The sequence below is a fragment of the Oenanthe melanoleuca genome, chromosome 3, assembly GCF_029582105.1.
Source record: "Oenanthe melanoleuca isolate GR-GAL-2019-014 chromosome 3, OMel1.0, whole genome shotgun sequence".
NCBI lineage: Eukaryota > Metazoa > Chordata > Aves > Passeriformes > Muscicapidae > Oenanthe > Oenanthe melanoleuca.
This window is the reverse complement of record NC_079336.1, coordinates 34,471,707-34,493,986: the sequence shown is the minus strand read 5'-3', so window position 1 is coordinate 34,493,986 and position 22,280 is coordinate 34,471,707. Positions and strand designations below refer to the sequence as shown.

Here is a 22,280-nt window from a genome sequence, read left to right as displayed (position 1 = left end):
AGAAATCTCAAACCTACTCATTTCCCATATACATATTTTTTTCTCAGGGCCTTCATCTGCCTCCCTTCTTCAAAGATAGTTAAGTGGACACTGTCACAGAGAGACATTGTCTCAGAGAGAAACAATGAGCCTTTGAAAGTGCTGCCAAAGAGAAAAATTAAAGAGATGTCACAAAGCTTTAGTCTCAGAGCTGGAATGAAAAGTAAGTCCAGGCATCTTCATGGTAGCACGCTCTTCCCTATCTTCCAAAGCCTACTCCATTGTTCAGAAATAAAAACCATGTTTGTGCCCAGTTCTGACTGGGAACTGCCTCACACTTTGAAGCATTTGTGCTGCTCACTGGTTGGTGTTTTTAGGTGTGGAGACACACTGGGATGTAAGAGGCTATAATGCTAGGCTCCTTCTGAAGTCATTCCTGCACGGGACTTGTGGAAACCTCCTGAGTTTAGCCCAAGGCCAGGCATCCCAATCAATCTGGGGCAGAGTTTGATACTCAATCTGGAGTTTTTGTAATATGAAACAAGCACAAATTCTTCTTTGTGTCAGAACCAACCCAAAATTCCATTAATTTGATATTTTCAGAGACTCTGAAGTGTGATTTGAAAAACTATGCTGGACTCCAGGCTTTGAGCAAAGCAGCACTGCTCTCTTTTATGAGCTGTATCCCCAGCTTTCACATGGATCCATTTAGCTTCCTGTCCAGCAGTGAACATCCTAGAGAGGAGCCTGAGCTTTGAGATCTCTCCAGTGTTAACATGTTCAAGTCTTTTGTTGCTTATAATTGTCTAGGATGATCTTTCTGTATTTCCTCTTTCTGAATAAAAGGTGACTATTGATAAAATACTGATAAAATATTGTTTATGACAAAGAAAGACTGGTTGATGAGGGCTTTTTTGCATGTAATCTAATGCTGTAATCAAAGTTGTTTTGCCTACAAGTTCAGTTTGTCATATACTATCTGAGCTGCTCTTGTTCCTTCACTTTCACACCCTCATCACGCTCTGCTCCCTCTCAATACAGAGGGTTTTTTCTTTTTGCTCATCCCTAGTGTCATTTGAAGAATTTGGCAAAACACCCTGAGTGAGCCTCTGTGGCCCAACTGTTCAGTTTCCAGAGGAACAGAATTCAAAAGCTAGCAGTTCCTAATTGTCTCCATGGGTTAGTGAGATCAAAGATCTCCTGACATTTCTCTCTGAGTGACCAACAGCCATTTAATTCAATGGTATGTGCTGCAACCAACATTACCTTCAAGGAAACCCAGGGTTTGTTTCTGTGGTTTGAAGAGGTCATTTCTAGACCTTTGCTTCAGAAGCTGCATGCACTTTCAATGTTGCTTGCATCAAGTACACCTGAAAGCTGCATCTTACCTGAAGTTTTGTAGAGTGATGGGCAGAGTGAATATGCAGTTATCATTATTGCTTACACTCATCAGAGCAGGACTTGGTGATCATTTGGTTCCTGTCTCTACCTCACAGGCAGCAACATTTGCACTGTCCCCCCTGGCCCTTTACTCCCCTTTCCCTGCTCATTCCAGCTTCTTGTCTAAACCTCCTCCAAATGGTCTTGGTGTCCCAGTGTATCCTCATTCACGTTTCAGCCCCAGGTGCTGAGTGAGGAGCAGAGACAAAGAAAAGGCAGTGATTACTCCTGCTGATGGTAGTAGGGGTTTTCCCAAGAAAGGCAGAGTAAATATTTCTGCTGATAAATTGGTTTATATCTTTATATTTCTGTAACATCTAAACATTTGAGTCCAGTGTTCAAATAATTTCTCCTTCTCTCTATTAGTGTTTTATCATCCCCCAAATTTGTGATTAACTGGAGAAAAGACACCTAATCCAGCCTCGTACCTCTTCTCTCAAGGACTTTCCAGACCATCCAGCTTAACATGGAACACCCTTTACTTTGGATTTAATAAAGCTTTATGTCAGCTCCAGACTGAACCTTAGGCTTTGTCCTTGCAATGAGATAACTGCTGGGTTTTGAGTCTTTGATGCAGGAACATGAACAAAGAAAAGAACATGGTGTTTTATCTTCAAGGGCAGATAGGGAAGGAATAGGACAGAGGAACAGATACCAGCTTGGCAGTGCTCTTATGTTTATGGGATTGGTTTTTAGTTGTTTGTTGTTGTTTTTTGTGATTTTTTTTTAATCTGTGATTAGTGTTCAGAGAAGCATAGAAATCACAGCAGTAAAGAGACTTTGCGCGGGTGTTGATTTCCTGAATCGAGGCTAAATTAAGGATTCATACACACACAAGAGTCTCTCTTGCAGTCTGGAAGTTGTGGGGGGCTCCCAGCATGTGTTGGCCACACAGCCCTCAGCTTGTGCTGTCTCTCTGTTGATTGTACTGCACATCAAAATGTGTCTTGTCACCACAGATACAGTGCTTTTTGCTACCTTTGAAAAAAAAGGTTTTAAAAAAGCCCCAAAAAACCAAAGCATGTTTTACTGAGCAAGAGAAATGTCATAGAAAAATTCTTTCTCTCAGTTGCAAATGATTGCTGGCAATTTTTTAAAAGTAAGTAGTACACATCTATGTGTCTGAACGTGACATGTAGGTGTTTGTGACATGCAGGCTGGAGCTGTGCATATGACAAAAGCCCTGAAGATGTGTGCAAGTCTGTACTTGCTGCTACAGGTACAGGAGCAGGATGGACAGCAGCTCGCAGAGGTGTGCTGCTCTCTCAGCAGCATTTCTGCTCTCTGGTTAGACTTGTATTGTGTTCAGAGCTTCAATGGGGTCTCAAGGAAGATGCTGCTCTAGCTATATGTGTGCATGTAGCAGGCCCTGCTGTTTGTGGTGCTGCAAATCTGGGTCTGAGTCCACAAAAGGGATTGCAGTGCATCTTATGTGTTGTCTGACTGCTAATCAAGTTCAAAATCTAGGCGCTAAAAGTCTTTGCAAATCTTCATGGAGGACTCTATGGTCCTTGGAAAATTAATTTCTGCTGGACAAGTCTCAGACACATCTGCAGAGCTTCTGCTTCCTTTGGCATGGTCTGTCTCACTGACAATGCCCAGGCTGAGACATGCCCTGGACAGGGTTGTGGATGTGAGCCCTGTGAGACCCACTCTTCCCCTGAGAGCACCAGGCAGCCCTGGATCCACCTGCACTGCTCCTCAGCAACTCCTGCTGGGTCGTGCTGGGTGTGCTTGGCTCAGTAGGCACTTACCACCAGAATTTGGGAAAAGCTGCATGAGGGCACACTGTGGCGAGCTGGAGTCATCTGAGCAGGTCCTGGTCATTAATGAGCAGCAGTCTATAGTGAAGTTTTGATATAGGATTTCTAGTAACAGAGGAATGTCTGTTCATTATGGCATATTTTCTGCCTATTTACTCTCTGTGAACTCTCTGGTTGCTAATTTTAAAACTACTGTGGAAAACTAGCAATATCATCAGTGAGTAATATGAACCAAAATGGTGATGAGCTCTTGAGAGATTAATGTGGCTGCCTTGTTGGTAAAAGATGAGAAACCTCCAAGGAAGAGCTCATTACTTGCCTTCATCTCAGTCTTGTGTCCTTGGGGCTAAATTTGTTCATTAAGATGGGATGGCTCAAGTTTTAAAAACATAGGCAAATGCTTGATCTAAACTCTGGATTAACTGGCTAAATGCCAACATTACAGCATATCCCAAGGGGAAGATAATTTAATGTTTCAAAAGGGCCCTTACATGGTTATTCACTCTTTCCCCAGCCCCCTCCTGAAGAACCATTGACAGAGATGTACAATATAAGCTCAGAAATGTTTGCATGTCACCTTAGAAGTGCTAATTAAATGCAGATTATGTGAAAGAACATTTATTTACATATCTAAATCTCATTCTCTTTCAGGCCCTGCGATTCCTGTTGGGGTGGATGTGCAAGTTGAAAGCTTGGACAGTATTTCTGAGGTTGACATGGTACGTAATCCTCTTCTAAGCCTCAGTTATTTCTAAAGTCATAAAAAGACCTTCTGACTTGGAACCTGTGGGCCTGTAATCATTGGTCAGATGAAAGTAATAGCAGCATCTCTGAAATTCAAAGAGGCTGATAATCAGAACCAAAGACTTGATAAAACCAGATGATCAAAGTCTTACTTCTCTACCTCCAGAGAAAGATTAAAAGTGTGAAGAGAAAAGGGATCTTGGATGGAAGAATAATCAGCACTGTGACTACTAAAAATAAGCATAATCAGCTGCATATGAAGGTTTGAAGCTATATGGTAAAATTCACATAAGCTGTGTTTGCTTCAGGAGTTTTCTTCCTTAGGAAACCATTCAATTCACATGAGTGCTCACACATGCTTTACTTTTTGGTTTTGGGTGGTTTCATGCTGATTTTTTTTTTAATTGTAGTAAATGGAATAAAAACTCTTGAAAGAGAAGTGGAAAGGGGAACATAGAGGAAAAGAGGAAGCTTCTGGGCTCCTTCCTCTTTCTGCATTTTCCTCTCTGTTCTTGTGCACCTTTTGTGGTCTAGACAAAGTATAAAGACACAGAAAGAGCTTTAGGTTGAGTGTTTTTTAATATGGCCTAATTACATCTTTATGCCATTTTGGAGGGGTTGGTTTAGATGACCTTTGAAGGTCCTTTCCCACCCAAACTATTCTATGTTCTGGGACTAAAACCAGGCAGCTTTCCTGCCTGGGTATTGAAAGAGAGGGTTTGGGGGTATGCATGCAATGGGGCGTGTGGGAGGGAGCTGTCAGCACAGGAAATGGCTGCCAGGAGGAGAACTGGGGCTCTAATAGATCAAGATAATGTCAGAGCAGCAAAGAGGCTTAATTAGTGCAAGTAAAGAACTCACACTGCTTTCTGTCAGGATTCAACAAAAATCTTGCCCGTCAGAAGTCTTTGAGGTCTGTTCCCTCCCTCAACTGTTGGTAGTTCCTGTTTTCCCAGCTCATGACAAGTACTTTCTACAGCAGTTGCTGACATATATTTAAGGGGGAAGAATGTTCTCCCAGGTCAGTCTGAGTTATGTTGGTGTGTTTTTCCAGCAGACTATCCCAGCATGGGTGTTTGCAGGGAGGAGAGTGGGCAGTAAGCTCTCGCAGGGCTGGCTGTGCCTGCAGCAGGGTGCCCTCCTTGTCTCCCCACTGCAGACAGGGCTTGTTTCAAGCTGCTCTGAAGTGGCCCTGAAAATAAAGTACCCTGGGCAGGGCAGTCCTTGCCTATCACTGCTTGAGCAGGTGCCTGGTGCCCCAAAGAGGGACCAGACTGAAGCACTGCCAGCCACAGCCCACTGTATCTGCAAGACTGTGCGTGAGTGAGAGCAGCCAGGGGCTGTTTAATGTGTGTGGGCTCAAAACCAGTGCCTGTCTGGTTGATGTGGATGGGCTGCTGTTTGTGCAGTGGCAGGACACACTCTTGAGGTTGCCTGGAGCATGGAACAAACATGAAATATGCTGCCAAAATTGAGGTAATTGTGTAGACTCATTGGCTGTGCCTCTGACAGGTTACTATCATTCTCCCAATTTGCTTTAAAACCTTGTTTCCCGAGGGACTTTCCTATTTGTGAGTGTGAAAATAAACTGCTTCTATTGCTTGTAAATAGTGTGTGTGCTGGTCAGAAAGGAACAAGCAGTCAGCACACTGCCTCTTTTGAATCATGCCGTGAAAAAGCCTCCTTAGGTTGGATTTTATACTTAGAAGTTACTGTCAGCTGCCACTTTGTGTTTGCAGCATTTGATGCACAGTGCTGGCCACTGGAGAGAGAGGAGAGCTGGCCACTGCAGAGGCCACTGTGCTGGCTGTTTGGAGAGAGAAAGGGCTTGAAGGTGAAAGATGAGAAGCTCTGTCTGGTAGGACAGGGAAAAGGGTGGCCTGAAAAGCAGTGAGTTCCTTCCTGTGCTGTGTCTTCAGACAGTCTGTTCCCCCCTCTATGGAGGCTGTAAGCAATGCTGAAGGTGCCTGGCTGATGGTCCCCGTTCCCCTATGCTCTGATGATGGAGGTGCCCAGGGGCATTTTGCAGCTACAGCCTCAGGCTGCCTGGCTGTCCTGGTTTTGGCTGGGACAGAGCTAATTTTCTTCTTAGTAGCTGGTACAGTGCTGTTTTTGGATTTAGTATGAGAATGATACTGTTAACACAGTGTTTTGGTTGTGGCCCAACAGTGCTTACCCTGAGTCAAGGACTTTTCAGTGTCTCATGCCATGACAGTGAGGAGTCACACAAGAAGGGATCATGGCCAGGGCAGCTGACCTGAACTGGCCAAAGGGATATTCCACACTACAGAACATCCTGCCCACTGTATAAACTGGGGGCAGTTGGCTGGGAGGGACTGATCACTGCTGGAGGATGTGCTGGGCATCTGTCAGCAACTGTATTGTGCATCAGTTGTTCTTGTGGAGTTTTACCTCTCTCTCTCTTTTCATCTTACTTTTCATTGCTCTTCTTGTTATATTTATTTCATTTATTAAACTGTTTTTATCTTAACCCAACTTCTTCTGAGTCTACTCCCCATGCCATTGGCTGGAGGTGGTGGGAGAGAGGACTGAGCAAGTGTCTGTGCTGTACTGAGCTGCTGGCTGGAGTTAAACCACGAGAATGGTTCTCCTCTCCTGGAGCCCCATGTCCCTCTGTCTCATGTCATGGCCAGGCAACTGGTAACACTGAACAGCCAGGCTCTTCTTTACTCCTTTTTCGACTTCTACCATAACTTGCATTGACTCTAAGAAAGCAGAAATTGTGCCTCTTCTTTGGTCTCCTTTTTCCTAGCTCTAGTCAAACTGATGAGCCTGATGTCTGGCCGCTGAGGCTGACTCTTCTAGCTAGGCTGTAACCTAAGCTCTGCCAGTGGCATTAGTTGCTGAAAGTGTTTTTTTGGGACTATAGATGTAAGGGGAAGGTGGCCAGTGTCCAGTAGGGAACAGGAGCTGGCAGCATTCCTGGGATGAGGGAGCCTGGGACCAGATTGATAAGGTGGGATCCTGCAGGTGGGTGAGCAGAAGTGTCCCCCTGGCCAGTCTCTGCCATGGTCACAGAGGTAGCTCTGTCTGGCCAGCTCTGTACTGTGCCAGGCAGCAAGGTGAGGACTGGCACTAGAGCCTTCTTTGACAAAGTAACGAGAAACCTGCTGGCAATGCAAGGCTGTTGTGAGACAGCCATTTGAAGCAGAGTCAGGGTAACTGATTGTCACTGTCACCAAACTCATTGGTTGTGGTTTGAGAAAATGGTTAGGGAGCAACCCTGGCCTGTGTTGCTGCCTGCTCAGGCTTGGCAGCTGCAGCTCCCATAATCACTTGTTTAATTGGAAATAAAAAGAAAGTAAGTGTATTTGATCTCTTGACGTGAGAGTAGATTCAGCTCTAAAAGCAGCAGATGTCAGTTTGATGTTGGGATCAACAAACAGATGTTTTCCTTTATGTGATTGAAGCTCCTGCCCCATCAACAAGCCTAAAGAGGAACTTTATTTACACACTTATATGGCAGGAACCATGGTTTCCTCACTTGGTTGCTGTTTGCAACACTTTTGTCCTTTTGGGGATAAATTGCTTAGTGTTTAGCCTGATCATTCAGCCTAGACTGAAAGCTAACTTTCAGTTTTTCCTCTTGATCATCCTATTGCTACCATAGTCCTGTAAGATAATTTTGCCAGAACTGAAGAATCATTTCTGCAGGGCATTGCTTCCCTTGGGGCGTATTTATATCCTGTTTGGGACTGAACATTACTGGGTACTGTAATAAATTCATTAGTTGGCTATGCTTTGTTTTGGCTGAAATTATTTTGTCAGAAAAATCTACTGACAGAGAGCATTGACCTAGGAAAGAATCAGGAGTTGAGAGTGGAGAGATCTCATCTTTCTGGTGGGTGAGTTTTCTTTCTGGTGTGTCCTAGCTGTAGAGTACTGACAGACCTCTCTTCCTTTTTTTGAAGGATTTCACGATGACCTTGTACTTAAGGCACTACTGGAAGGATGAGCGCCTCTCGTTTCCCAGCACCAACAACAAGAGCATGACCTTTGATGGCAGGCTGGTGAAGAAGATCTGGGTCCCTGATGTCTTCTTTGTGCATTCCAAAAGGTCTTTCATCCATGACACCACCACGGACAATATCATGCTGCGAGTGTTCCCCGACGGGCACGTCCTCTACAGCATGAGGTAAGGGAGCAGCCCTGAGCATCCCCTGAGGCTTTGCTGCCAGTTCTGCTCCAGGTTTGACTTTGGTGATCACCAGGATGGCTACTGCCAATCCTGCTACTCCTGCTGCTGAGGCACAGCCCTGTTTCCAGAATGTCCAGTATAAAATGCTTTGCAGGGAACTCTGAGAAACCATGCTGTGGGCAGTAACAGGATAATCTCCTCCTGGGGAAGCATGCCCCCAACTCTTTGCAGTCAGTGGAAGGCTTAGTCTAGCAGGAATGTTCATCCCAGGGTCAGTGTGTGATTAAACTGGAAGCTGCTGATATACCAGATGGTGACCTCTATAATTATCCTATTTTCCTTCTTGTTTGTCTAGAATTTTTTTTTTTTTTTTTTTTTTTTTTTGTAGTTTTGGTGCTTTCCTGTTGATGTAAACGTTTAAGTTTATTAAAGCTGCAATGGCAGTATTAAAGACCTCCTGGTTTTCTAGTAGATTTGTTGGCTGGAAGAATCCTGAGAGATGCCTGTCATGCCCTGGAGGGTTATCCATCCTGTGGGTGTGCAGGATTCTGTAATACACAAGGACATGGAGGCTTAATCCTCTAAACTTTTCTACCTTATTACAGATTATCAAAAATACCACAAAAATCACCCCTAGAAAGTAAACTACTTGCTAAAATCACTGCTGGCAACTATACCCATGATTAATAAAGTAACTATATATCCATATTACATTATTGCAAATTACTATCAGCAATCAATAATTTAGCCTCCATCAATATCCATCAATCACATGGAACAGCCAATAACTAACCAGGGTATTTACTGTTACAGGTTACTTTACATTGGTGGAGCAACTCATCCACAGCATACCCTCAGGTACACTTAGGACAGGCTGCTTGTGTGGGTGCACAGTATTGGTATCAGTTGATACCACCCTCAAGTGATCCAAATTATCCTATGGATGGAAGGACAGACTGAAACAGCCTCCAAAGTGGGCTCAGAGGGGACCAGTGAGACAACAGAGTCTCATTTCAGAGATGCTCTAAGTCATACATAGAATGTGGAGTTAGCCAGGTGTCCTTGCTGGGTGTCCAAGAGCTGGTAGAAAGTTCATGCACTGAATTCAACCTTCTAAGGAACAGAAAAGTATGTGCAGCATGGAAAGGTCTCAGAGGAAGCCTTCATTTTGGACAAAAGTTATGGCCTCCTTATATCCAGTGGTGTAGGATGCCACCACTTTGAATAGGCAAGAAATGTTGGTAATTTTTATTTTTCACCTGTGGCAGCCAATAGATAATGATGTTTTCTGTTCTCTCAGACTCTTTTTTTATTTTGAAGAACATTTCCTGCCTTTTCTGACAGTAAAATGCCTGTTAAATAACATTTTTTTGGCAGTTATTGATGGTATTTCAGGGTGTCTCCAGTTTCTAGGTACCCTATCTGCATGTCAAAGAGGCCTGCTGTGCTTCTCAAGGATTTCTCTTGTTCCCAGACTGGGAAGCCTTTCTCTGACCATATTTTTCATCAGACAAGTTTTTGCTCAGTAGTTTTCCCTTCTAACCAGGCCGCTTTTATGGCTGCTCACATCAGCATCCCAGCAGATTTAATTTCCTTCAGTAGAATGAAAAAAGAGAAGCGGAGAAAAACACACTGCCAGAGGAGAAAAGCTCAGGAGCCCAAAAAATGGATATTTCCCCAGGACAGAAAACATGCTCTCAGTTTACAGTAACCTTTGACTATTTTGTAGCCAAGGATTTCTGTTTATGATCTTTCTGGAACTTATTTGCTTCAGCCATGGTAAAATGATTTTCAAAAACTTGGAAAGGTTTTCTACTAAGTTTATTTCTGTAATCTGTTGAGGACATGATGTGATTTTCTAATGTTACTCACAAGAGAAAAGTCTGTGAGTTAACCACCGCTGATTGCACAAGATTTAAATTGATAAACTGATATGTAAAATCCAAGGAGAAAGAAAATGTCCGTGGCATTTGGGCCTGGTGGTGTTTAGAACACTCAGAACAATATCCAGCTGAAAAAGCATGAATGTCCAGTGGTGCTGGGAATACCCTCAGATATCTTGAGATGCCTGCATGGGGTTGACACTGGACTGGTGAGCATTTAATTCCTTTTTTTGGGCCTTCAAAGCTACCTGGACACTGCATAATATGATATTGAGGAATATGATATAGTTTCTGTTCTGCCTCTAACTAGCAAACCACAGGCTGTGCCACAGTTCAGGTGATGCTGATGATAGAATATAAAACACTTCAATGAGGCTGTGTTCTAAAATGCTTGAAGTGCTGCACACAGTTAGGGCAGGTCATTGTTTCAGGGTACCTTCTGGAGCTTATCCCCAAAACCATTCTTTAAATTTTGCTCAAATGGCTAAATTTTGCCCTAGTTTATAGTCAAAATGAACACCATGTGCCTTTCAGGGGTAATGACTGTGTAGGTCAGGGTAGGATTTGGATCACAATCCCTGGAACAGAGGAAAAATTCTTTATCAACATCTGCAATGAATCTAGAAAATGGTCACAGCCAACGTAAGTTGGACTCTGAAACGATGAGTCACAGCTGATTTGCCCCCCCTAAATCAGGAGCTCCACTGCAAATCCGTCTGCAAGAGAAAGTTCACTGACCCACTGGAAAATTTCTTATGTAACATTGTGCACAACTGGACTAGTTTAAAAACTGCAGCTGTGATTGCTGCAGCTTTTTAGCTAAGACAAGAACTTAACAGAAGCAAATCTCACTTGCTGAAAACCAGCTTCACCTGTTTTACAACCTCTGCCCCAGAAATACTCCCCTCAGATTTAAAAGGTTTATTGAGGGCTGTAAGAAACTGCTTTTGCCTTAATAATATATGTACTGAAGGAATTTTGTGGCTTGCCATAAGGATGGTCATATTCCTCAGGCTCAGGTCATTCTGAGGGTGACTATGGAGTGATGGAATGGAACTGAGCAATGGGGAAAATGTGGAAACCTTAATTAAACTTCACATAAGGGAATATTCAAATATAAATGGTGAAGTTACTTTACATTGTAGACTTGTAGGCAAATAGTTGGATATAAAACACAGTGGAAATATCTGTACTGACATTAGCATAACAGTAATGTCCAGGATAGTGCTTTAGTTCCTTGATAGATATTGAAATTACATTTTTCTTTGGCGTTTCTGTGCATAATCCATCTATCTTGAACATGGAGAATTGGTAGGCATTTTCCTGTGGATTTTTTGCTAACATCATGCAGTATTTATGGCTTAGAAGATGCAGAATAATTATCTGTGATAATTATTCTCTCTTGATTGCTTCTCATAGAAACCATCTTTTCTCATTTTCAATTTCTAGGGTCACAGTGACAGCAATGTGCAACATGGACTTCAGCCACTTCCCCCTGGACTCTCAGACATGTTCTCTGGAGCTGGAAAGCTGTATGTTGTATCTGTGTTTCTAGCTAGATGTGCTCTATGGCTGGCTGCACAAACATTTCACTGGACACATTTCAGAACACTGTCTGTTTTAAGAGCCTGAAAAAATAGTTCATCAGAGTTACTAGGAGTCCTATTGACTCAGCAGTATTGTGTATCTAGCCCTTGTGCTGCAAGACCAGAATTTGCAAGGAAAACATCCTATGACGTAATCCTGATTCTGCAAACACTGATCTGGGCTCAGCTTCTTTGGTGAAAAAAGTAATGTGAACAGTAAGATTTTTGGTAGACTTTCTCCAGTGTATGGCAAGACTAACATCTGGTTATTTTGAGGTCCTCCCAGCTATTTAACTGAATGCTCCTCTGCAAAAACCAGAATCAGAGGATAATTTTCACTGACCTTGAGGTCAGCTGCTCTAATACCCTGCTGAGAGCAGGGAGTTTTTCATGATGGGTTGCTTGGGGCTGTGTCCAGTTGGGTTTTAAGCAAGGTAATTCAGGCTTTTTCTTTTTTTTTGAATTCAGGTAATTCAACTTTTGTCTGCAACATACTCAAATATTTGATGGCCCTGATCCTGGAAATGTTTTCTTTTACCTGCTTGGGAACAATCCTTTGCTGAGACTTGCATCCCTTGCCTTTGTCCTTTTGTTCTCCATTTTGCCAAAATGCCTGGGAAAAGGCTGCTGGCACCTTCTCCCACCACAGACTGCTCTTCTCCCAGCTGAACAAGTCCTGTTCCCCCAGCCTCCTGTCCCTAAGCCTTGTGCCCCTGATGATCTTGATAACCCTCTTCTCATTCACCATTCCTATTACTTAGCGCACAAATTTTGTAAGTTTTTCATTTACACTTTTAACATATTTTTGGGCTTTTGCTTCTCACCTGTCCATTTTGCTTTTATCACTCTAAGATAGTTTGACATGTCCATGCTTCCTCCTTCCTCTAAATTAAGGTGTTTTATCCATCATTATTTCCTGAGCGATTATCTATTTTTAGTCTGTGATGTTCAGAAGAGTGCCATTATGTCATTTCAATGTGAAGTAAAAGGAGGATTTGTTTTCTTGAATCTTGAATCTGGATTTTTGCTGTTGTCACAGTATATTATATGACGAGATCTTTTGAACTCCCTTGCTGTTGGCAAACTTACTTGTGGCATTAGTTCATGCCAAAGACTGGATGAATTAACTTTTGTTGAACCTCTGAGCTAAAGTAACATCACTTTATATTTCTTCTTTCCCTAAGATGCTTACACTGATGAAGATCTGATGCTGTATTGGAAAAATGGGAATGAATCCCTGAAAACTGACGAAAAAATTTCTTTGTCTCAGTTTTTGATACAAAAATTCCACACCACATCAAGACTGGCTTTCTATAGTAGCACAGGTATTGATTGACCTTTTCTGATGTCATACTACTGCAAAACTAATATTGTATTAACTGCTTTTAAGGGGGCTCTTGGGATTATGTCACTGAAGTGTAGTCTCCACAGTCTGTTTGAAAGCTCAGTTTCTTGATTTACTAGTCTTAAAAGTAAAAGAAGCAAAGAAAGATCTTGTCTCTGTACCTGCTGTCCAGGCTGTTCTCACTGATTCTGGCTTTCCTGCTCTCTCAAAGGTTGGTACAATCGCCTCTATATAAACTTCACTCTACGCCGACACATCTTCTTCTTCCTGCTCCAAACCTACTTCCCTGCCACTCTCATGGTCATGTTGTCCTGGGTGTCCTTCTGGATCGACCGACGAGCAGTTCCTGCCAGAGTCTCTTTGGGTGAGAGCAACTGCAACAAGGCCTGGCTCTGTGAAAAGCTTTGAATGGGAAGGTTTTGGCAGGAAAGGGAACTGTTCCTTTTAATGGTTAAAGATGCTGTCCAAGCAAATGGTGGTTTTATCTGATGATTAATATAACTTGCACTTTGTCTTAAGTCCTTCATCATTTAGCAATCCTCCTCACTTATATGTAGCTCAGAACAGAAAATGCTGTGATCTTAAAAATGAAGCTGTAACACAGAATGGTACACCTAGGAAACAGGTGCTCTTAGCAGACTTGATCTTAGGATTAGGTGTGTAAAAACATAACAGCATTGTGTTTAAACCCTGGAGTTTAAGGAGGGAGTTAAGTGCTGTTTGTTAAATGCAAAATGTTGACTGCTCCATTGCTTCCTAAAACTCAGCCCATAGTGAACACAAAAATGTAGGCAGGGGAACAATTCTGCATTAGTAGAAGGGATACTTTACACACATTTATTTCATACTGAACATCTTTTAGAGCATCATATAGATCACAACTTCTCTTCTTCTAGAGACAAAAAACCTTATGGACTCTATCAGTCAGTACCATTTCTTTCTCTTGGTTCTTCCCAGGGATAACCACTGTGCTGACCATGTCCACGATCATCACTGGGGTGAATGCCTCCATGCCTCGTGTTTCCTACATCAAAGCAGTGGACATTTACCTGTGGGTCAGTTTTGTGTTTGTCTTCCTCTCGGTGTTGGAATATGCAGCTGTGAATTACCTGACAACAGTGCAAGAGAGGAAGGAGAGGAAACTGCGGGAGAGGGTGAGAAACACTTTTGCCATCCGCTTATTTGTTATTTGGTGCAAATTAGTTTTCTCCCTCTATAAGCAACTTTACTCTGGAAACTGGATTTAATGGATGTAATAGTGGAGGTGCTCCCCATTGCCAGGCACAAACAACAGTCTGCCAAGTTTATGTTTGTACTTCTTAATGTGCTATGAAAGGTCTTTTCCTGCATCCCTGGAGTGTTTCAAGACCTGGTACATCCTGAGCATCTTGGCCCTGCTATGAGCAGGACGTAGAACTAGAGATGCCCTGAAGTTCTTTCCAGCCTGAGGTACCTTACAGACCTCTAGACCCTTCTTTGTGATTAAATAGAGCAACATTGCCTTTTGAACATTAAGGCTTGGGACTCAAATTTTTTCAGTCCCCATACACTCAGGGCATCATCACCATGTTTTACAGTTTCTTTCTTCCCAGTAGGAACTGACCACATTTGTCTACTGGTGATACTGGTAATCTACTGTCTTTGACTCCTGGAGAAATTTGTACAAGCTTGTTGGAAATGCCAATGCAGACATCACCTTTCATACAATTTAAGCATGATATTTCCCTCTATGAACTACTGTTTTGGTTTTGCATTCCTTCTCTTTCCCTTCCTTTTCTCCCCATGACTTTCTCAAAGAACGGCACGAGCCCCATAACAGCCCAGCATCTTTCTCAGTTGGCATACCATAAAAAATGTAATTAGATATATTTTAAAAAGCAATAGGATAAATTTACCAGACTACTGTGATGAAATTTTGCCTCTCTTCAAAGCCTTCTCTGATGATTCTGGAAAGTTCCTTGAACAGGTCTTTATCTATGCCCCTTCTAGCCCCAACCTGGGGCCCAGCAGTTCTCTGCAACACAAGGTAGAGATGCTCTGTGCATCTGCATAGTGGCTCCAGTGTGTCTGACTTGCTGCATGTGAGCAGTAGACTGAGCCCTGCTCAGGCATCCCATGTCCAAAGAATGTGGAGTCTTGGCAGGTCATGGGAAATAACAAGAAACATCCTCGCTAAGTTTGGCTTGCCTAGAACAAATCTGTAGTTTTTTTATTTTTTTTATGATGAAAACTCTTCTCCTTTATTTTTAACTGTACTGGAGAAATGAAATGAACTTAAGAGGATTTGTTAATTTTCTGCTAAGTTTTCTGGAAAATTTTGCCATCACCAGTGATGGTGCAGCTTGTTATTTGTATCATAAATCTGCCCTTTATTGAGTCTTGTGCATTGAACTCTATATTCAGCAAATGCCTTTTTACTACCCAAGGGACAGTATTGTACCCAGTCAATATGTGACAACATTATTCTTCAGTAGGGGAAATGGGAGCAGAGATAATAAATAGCATTATTTGAGGAAGAAGCTCTTGAAGAAGCAGAAGAGACATTTCTCACAGTGAATGTAGATCTTGTCAGCCAGTGCTGCTCCCCTATGAAAGACCCCAAAAGTTCTAGTATGAACAGAAGAGAGCTCTATATTATGTCTACATTAAGAAATTAAATTGCCAGGGACAAAGACATGCAGTGTCTAAAACTAAACATTATCTTCCTCAAGATCACAGGAGCTGCTGTGAAATGCCTGTGGCAAAAGGTCTGTGGCCCCATGCTTATTCCCAGCCCACACCTGGGAACTTTTCTATTCCTGCTGGGCTGAGAGAGGCCAGAGACCTTTCTGACACTTTAATAGTGTTTTCAGCTGCATTCCCATGTCCAAGGAGGCTCTTTGGCAGCCTTTGAATTATTATGGTAGACAGAGGGTGAAAGTCCTGCAGGGTGAAATTACATAGTGCACCTCTGTGTGTATGTGCCTCAGTGAGGATGAGTGTAATTTCAGGTTCTGTGGAGCTGGGTTTCCAGCACATCAGGCTCTCTTGTCCACAGAGGGGCTGCCATCATACACACATGAAGCCATGGGAACTTTAGTCTGACCTGGGGGCTGACAGTAAATCTGCAGAATTGCTTTCTCTGCTGAGTCCTGCAGCAATTAGCTTGTTATTGTAACTGCTGTCCCTCACACCCAGCCACCATCTCCTGGACCTGTCAGCTCATGATAAAGAGCCTGATATGTAATTCTCCCATGGGGTTTTTAAAATTTTTTTGTTTTGTTTTGTTTTTGTTGTTGCTGTTGTTGTTGTTTGGTATTATTCTGGTTTTGGCTGGCATAGAGTTAGTTTCTTTTCAGTAGCTGGTACAGTGCTGTGTTTTGAATTCAGTGTGAGAATAATGTAACACAGTGATGTTGCTGCTAAATTGTGTTCATCCTGAGTCAAGGATGTTTTTGTGTCTCATACTCTGCCAGTGAGGAGGTAAACAAAAAGAGTTGGGAGTGAAAATGACCAGGACAGGTGACCCAAAGGGATATTCCACACCGTAGAACACACTTCAATTATTGAACTATTCTTATCTCAATCTGCATATTTTACATTTTATTCTTCTCCTCAACCCTCTGGAGTTCAGGAGGGAAGGTGGGTTGAGTGAGTGACTGCATGGTGCTTATTTGTCAGCTGGGGTTAAATCACAGCAGTTCCTTTTGGGGGGCTGCACTCTGGTTTTGTTCTGTTTGGTTTGGTTTTGTTAGTTTTGGGGTGTGGGTTTTTCAAAGTGTTCCTGCTTAGAATAAAATATGTCTTAAAACACAACTGATGTTCAGTTGTACTCATGGAGAGCTCTGAAAAAGTAAAGCTACTAACTTGTCATGTTTTTCTGATACCAAATCTTTTGGTTATGCCAAGAACACAGAAAACAATCCTTAAGTTGATTTGAAGGTTTTCAATGAGCAATGTGATCTGGTGTTTAAATAATTTGAAGGAAAACCTTGACTGCAGGGTCAATTTCATATTGATGTTATATACATTTTTACATATATATGTGTTCAGATATATCGATTTGTTTTACCTGAATGTATCCTTGTAAACAAGTTCTTGGAAAATCCACACATCAAATACTCCACATTGGTGGAGTATAATTGGGTAAGGAAATTGGTCTGTGGGAAATCTGAGACAGGAACTCCTAGCAGAAAGGACAGTTTGGAGTCCATTTTCATTGCATGCAAACACATAATCCAGGACAAGAAAACTGAAGGTTTTGAGTGGTTGAAGACTGCGTTTCCTATTCCAAATTCTATCTGTATGTCTTGGATTTTTTAGCCTTGAGAGATGCATGCTGGTGCTGCTGAAGTCAATACAAGTTTTGCTATTATCTTCAACTGAGCTGGGATTTTACATTATGCTTTTAGCTGGTCCTCCGCTTGGTTTAAAATCAGATTTGTGAAGAAAACATCTGTATCTGTAAAACCAGAACTTGGACCTTTTCTTTCCATAATATGTACTGGATAAGCCATTTCCACAGATTAACTGCATCTTGTCCATGAATATTTATAAACACAAAGAATGAATAATAAGGAATCTCAAGACAGTGAGGCTGAACAACAGATAGCTAAGAAAACCTTTTGCCTAGACTATATGTCTGCTAAAGCATTTTTCTAATCTTTTCTGAAGCTGCTTGTCCAAGCAGTGGAGTTAAACCCTGTTTCTCCCTTTTTTAAAACAAGCAAAAAAAAAAAAAAAGAAATACCTTTTTGTTCAAAGAGAAACTTAAAATATCTCCATCAAAAATTTGAATTCAGCTCTTTCCAAGCTGTCTGTTAATAGAAAGGCATGATTTCTGCTGCTCACATGTTTTTCCAATATTCAGCTGTATTTCTTGTTTATGTCCCTAGTTTCCGTGTTCATGTGGAATACCTCACTCAAAAACTATGATGCTGGATGGAAACTACAGCGAATCTGATGCCAACAGCCTGGCAGGGTATACAAGAAACCAGATGGTACCAGAAGAAGAAAAACCAGAGAAGATGGTTGTGCATTTAGCTATGAGCAATGAATCTAATTCATCAAGGAAGAGAGGCCTGAAGGGCCATGTGGGCTTGCGCATCATCCAGAACACTCATGCAATTGATAAATATTCCAGATTAATATTCCCAGGCACCTATATATTTTTCAATTTGATATATTGGTCTGTCTTTAGCTAAGCATGCTGGCACAGCAGTGACTGAATCAGAAGACATCTACAAAACACTCTTTTGTTGGTACTTTTTTTGTCTAATCTGGACACAGAGCCAGAAATCTGATTATTTTATTGCTTTTTTTGAAGGATTAATGGGAGGACACATCCTCCAGGAGGCAATTCCATGTGCAGGCCTCATGGAGGCACTTGCTGTGCTGGGTGGTTTCCAGCCCACCCCCTTGCTCCCATGTGCTTTATGACACATGCCATTTTTCATACTTGAAAATACATGTCCACCACACACCCAAAAGGTGCTGGATGCTCATTTGGGGCTGGCCATGCTGGTGGTGCCTGCTGTGCAATGGACAACCAAAGAAAGTGCTCATGTGAGCTGTAAGGAATTAAATAAATACAGCTTGTGTGGGGAGGTCTGGACAGTGCTTCTCCTGTTGAGAAAATTATTTGTTATTTCTCTGGCATATAAACTTAACTTTTTTCCATTGTTTTATGAAGAACACCTCCTTGAAGGGTAGAGATTCTGCTTGCTGTCTGGATAGGACCTTCATCAGTACCATCAGGACAGGATGGCCAGGATCAGCTGGGCTGGTTACAGAGCACAGGTGGTATGTTTGAGTCAGAAGAGGTTTTTTTCTAAACTACAAAGTGCAGCCCACAGACAAACTGTACATCCCAGTGTGCCTCTCCCAGTCAACACAATGCCCTTCTGTTCAGGCATTTGGGATCAAAAGGGATACACGTCTGCCAGAACCTCTCTGCAGAAACAGAGGCATGTCAGAGATTAAATGGCCAAGAATAATAATACTGTGGGTCTAAGGTCGGTGTCAGTCCTTTGAAGCTGCTGCACAGTATTGTAACAAGCTTATGTGCCTGGCAGCTCTTTTTCTATCCCATGATGTCTCCCTTTCCTCTGCTAACAACACTGACAGCAAAACCCAAATGCAGAAACTTGATAGCAACAAGACAGCGATGCTCAGGTTTCTGTGCTCCTCATATTAAGAGAACACCATGACTTTTGGCTGTCATGGAGATTATGTACATCAAAACACTTGTTCACCAAGCTGAAGCTGAGCAGTGGGGGCAGAGCTTGAAGTGTGAAGAGCCAGGACTGAGGTTAGAATAAAGATAAAACAAACAAAAATGGTGATGTAACCATAATTATTTGTCAGCACATTAAATATTATGCTTACCACAACAGGAATTCTTACATCCTAAATCTCATGGGATGTAAAAAGTAGCAGAGAAATGTCAGCTCTTGGCTGTCAACAATACCCAGGTTTTCCCTTGCCTCTCAAATATTACTGCCTAAGTCAAGCTGATGATGGCACCGATTCAGTGGAAACAAAATTGATGAGAGAAGCTAAAATTAACAACTATATTCCCCTTTAATCAGCCATGTTAATAACTGTCATGAATGGAGTTTTGTCTGGTTATAAAGGTAAGCAACCACAGCCCTGAAACTGCTGTCAAGAAGAGGAAGGACAGTATCTGAGGGGCAGGATTGCCCAGCCTGCCACTTGTCTCCTGAGCCACAAGGTCAGTGCATTTACCACTCATTGCTCATGGAGCTGAAACCTAGATACTTCTCACACTGACAGGTGGAGATCACTACAAGTAAGACATAAAAATTATTAAAGAAATAGACCACTCATCTTTTGAGAGGTTAAAGCCTGGGTATAACAGTGCATTCTTCAGCATTACCAGTTTTGAGTAAAACAGGAGCCAATGTCCCACCTGGCAGCAGGACAGTTGCAGCAAAGGGACCTTTGCTGGGGAAAAGCAGAAGAACTACCCCATGAAGCCAGCAGAGAGTTCAGGGAGTGAGAAACCTGGTTCCTGTGCTCCCCTGTGTGCCAGTCTCTCGGCGTTACCCACGGCACATGCCATTTAACCTCGCAGTGCCTCAGCTCCTCCATCTGCAAAGGGAGGAGCACCAGGACTTGCCTACCTCATAAGGTGCCCAGGGCTCAGCAGGCTTAGATAGCACGTGTGTGGGGCATGGTTTCTGAGCAGGTCACCCAGGGGGAATCCAATTCTGTAGTAGTTACTAGTGAGTTCTTCAAATGCATCCTCTGAACCAGTCCAGCTGGAAGCAAGCAGGGATCTCTCCTGCCTTATGATGCTATTACAACTCCCCTGCATTACAATGATATTAAAACAGGGATAAATGTAGACAAACAGCCAAAAATTGAGTGCTGTTGATGAATAATGTCTCCTGGCATACAAAACCCAGGAAGTGCTAGTGCTTTACTTTGACATTTCTTTTTATTACACCTCTCATTCCCTTAGAAATTATATGATGGCAAAGATGTCCTTTACGTCCTATCATCTTTGTACTAGCATTCCCAGCAGTCTTAATGTCTAATAGGCATCTTTTGGAGAGGATATCTTACTATTATTTTATTTGCATGTATACATAATTTATAGAAATTGATGCCTGCTTTTGTCAGCCTATAAAACCATTAAGAGAGTATTTTTCTGCTAAAGCAAAAAAAATTAAAAAAAACACCTCCTCCATCTTAGAAATTACTTAAGCTCATTATTAATTGAAACAATACATTAAAAATATAGATGCAAATAAAGCCAGGACTTCTCCTTCAGTCAGCATTTTTATTTTTCTGTTTATTCAGAGGAGAGTGGCTAGGCATGAAGCTGGAACAAATATTTGAAGTGTGATATTGACAATGTATTTCACCTTTGATTTCCCCTGGATTACAAGAGACTCCATGAGCATTGTGTGACTTCCAGTTGCCAGATGCCAAAAGCAATGTTTTGAGAGAGTGTGGCTGAAACTGAGCTCTGAATGCTGTTTGATGGATACAACCCAATTCTGTGAAGCACTGAGCAGATGGACAATGAAGGAGAAGGAGAGGGTTTTCAGAAGAGCACAGGAGATTTGGGCAAATTGAGGTCACTGATGAAAATGCCTTCTCTGGACAGCCTAGTCCAATTGAAGAGAGAAAATGTCAGCTCTGCTCATTCTGGGTCTGGCTCCATTGTAATCTTACTCATAATCAAATCATGTCTTTGAGAAAAAATAACTGTATCGATATCTGCACATATGTATAATGTGTATGAAAGCATAATGTATAACAAAGGAAGACACTGGGATGTGTACTTATGTTAAATAGGGTCCATATGTGAAATTGTAATATATTGTATGTATATTACCATTTATTATGCCCAGAAAACTTACTAAATTGGATGGAAAAAGGCTCCTATTGTCAGTCAAGGGCCAAGAAACTAGGTATTGGCAAAAACACTTTTTTTTTCCAAAAAAGGAGGTGTTGAGAAGGGTACTAGCAATGCTGATGCTAAACTTGTACAGTGGGTACAATCCACTGTGCTGATTGCTGTAATCAAACCTGGTAATAAAATAACAGATGGAAAGGGTGGAAAAGAGTCAATTTCATGGTACAAACTTTAAAATGAGATTTCAATTGTGTTTGGAAATCTGTTACCTATAAGCTGATACCCAGGGGCAAAGGATTTGAATAAACACCTCATTTGTAATTGATTTCAAGTCATAAAAAAAATCATTTCAAAAGGTGGAAGAAATGTAGTAGAAGCATGTGAGTACTTTGAAGTATGCAGAGCTCTTTGGGAAAAGGGAGCTGTTAATTACAGTTAGAAGCAATGGAGACCTTTTTGTGAGAACTGCAACCCACAACTGAAGAAAGTTTAATAATTGCTTTACAGTTAATGGCATATTTTCAAAAGATCAAGTGGCAGGTATGTATCTCAATCTCCCTCTGACTACAAATGAGAACTTGTCATTTAATTCCTGCTTTATGCCTTTGAAAACGTTGTCTCCACACTTCCCAATGGAAGATAAAACAGCTCCAAGGTCCCAGCTGCCAGATCTCAGCTATTATCCCTAATGCAGACTTATGGAACTAAAATAAATGTGCATGGGTGAGGCTGATGCCTGAACTACTGAATAATGGTTATTGTCTGTCAAATTTCCACAGTGGAGAGATTACAGCAAGGTACAGCCTAACTAAGTGAGATACTGCCCTGCTGAAATGTAAAGAGCAGGCAAATTTATTTTAAAAACAACGAGAATTTAGCACTATTAAAATTAAAATGTAATCCAGTCTCACATTAAGCTGATTAATTACTTTGCACAAATGACATTTGAAATTATGTATCAGGGTCATTACTTTCCTGGTCAGAGGAATTATCATTCCGGATGAAGAGGGAAG

At 41.9% G+C, this 22,280-nt stretch overlaps 1 protein-coding gene across 1 annotated transcript in view; it reads left to right on the top strand.

The window, feature by feature from the left end:
- Positions 1 to 21,549, top strand: part of LOC130251119 (gamma-aminobutyric acid receptor subunit rho-2) — a 32,741-nt gene extending 11,192 nt beyond the window's left edge. The window contains exons 3-9 of the mRNA XM_056487508.1: positions 3,834 to 3,901; positions 7,859 to 8,082; positions 11,418 to 11,500; positions 12,739 to 12,879; positions 13,111 to 13,263; positions 13,857 to 14,053; positions 17,774 to 21,549. Of these exons, the coding sequence (XP_056343483.1) occupies positions 3,834 to 3,901; positions 7,859 to 8,082; positions 11,418 to 11,500; positions 12,739 to 12,879; positions 13,111 to 13,263; positions 13,857 to 14,053; positions 17,774 to 18,082 (1,175 nt within the window). The 3' untranslated portion in view covers positions 18,083 to 21,549. The remainder of the gene's footprint in view (positions 1 to 3,833; positions 3,902 to 7,858; positions 8,083 to 11,417; positions 11,501 to 12,738; positions 12,880 to 13,110; positions 13,264 to 13,856; positions 14,054 to 17,773) is intronic.
- The last annotated feature ends 731 nt before the right edge of the window (positions 21,550 to 22,280 follow it).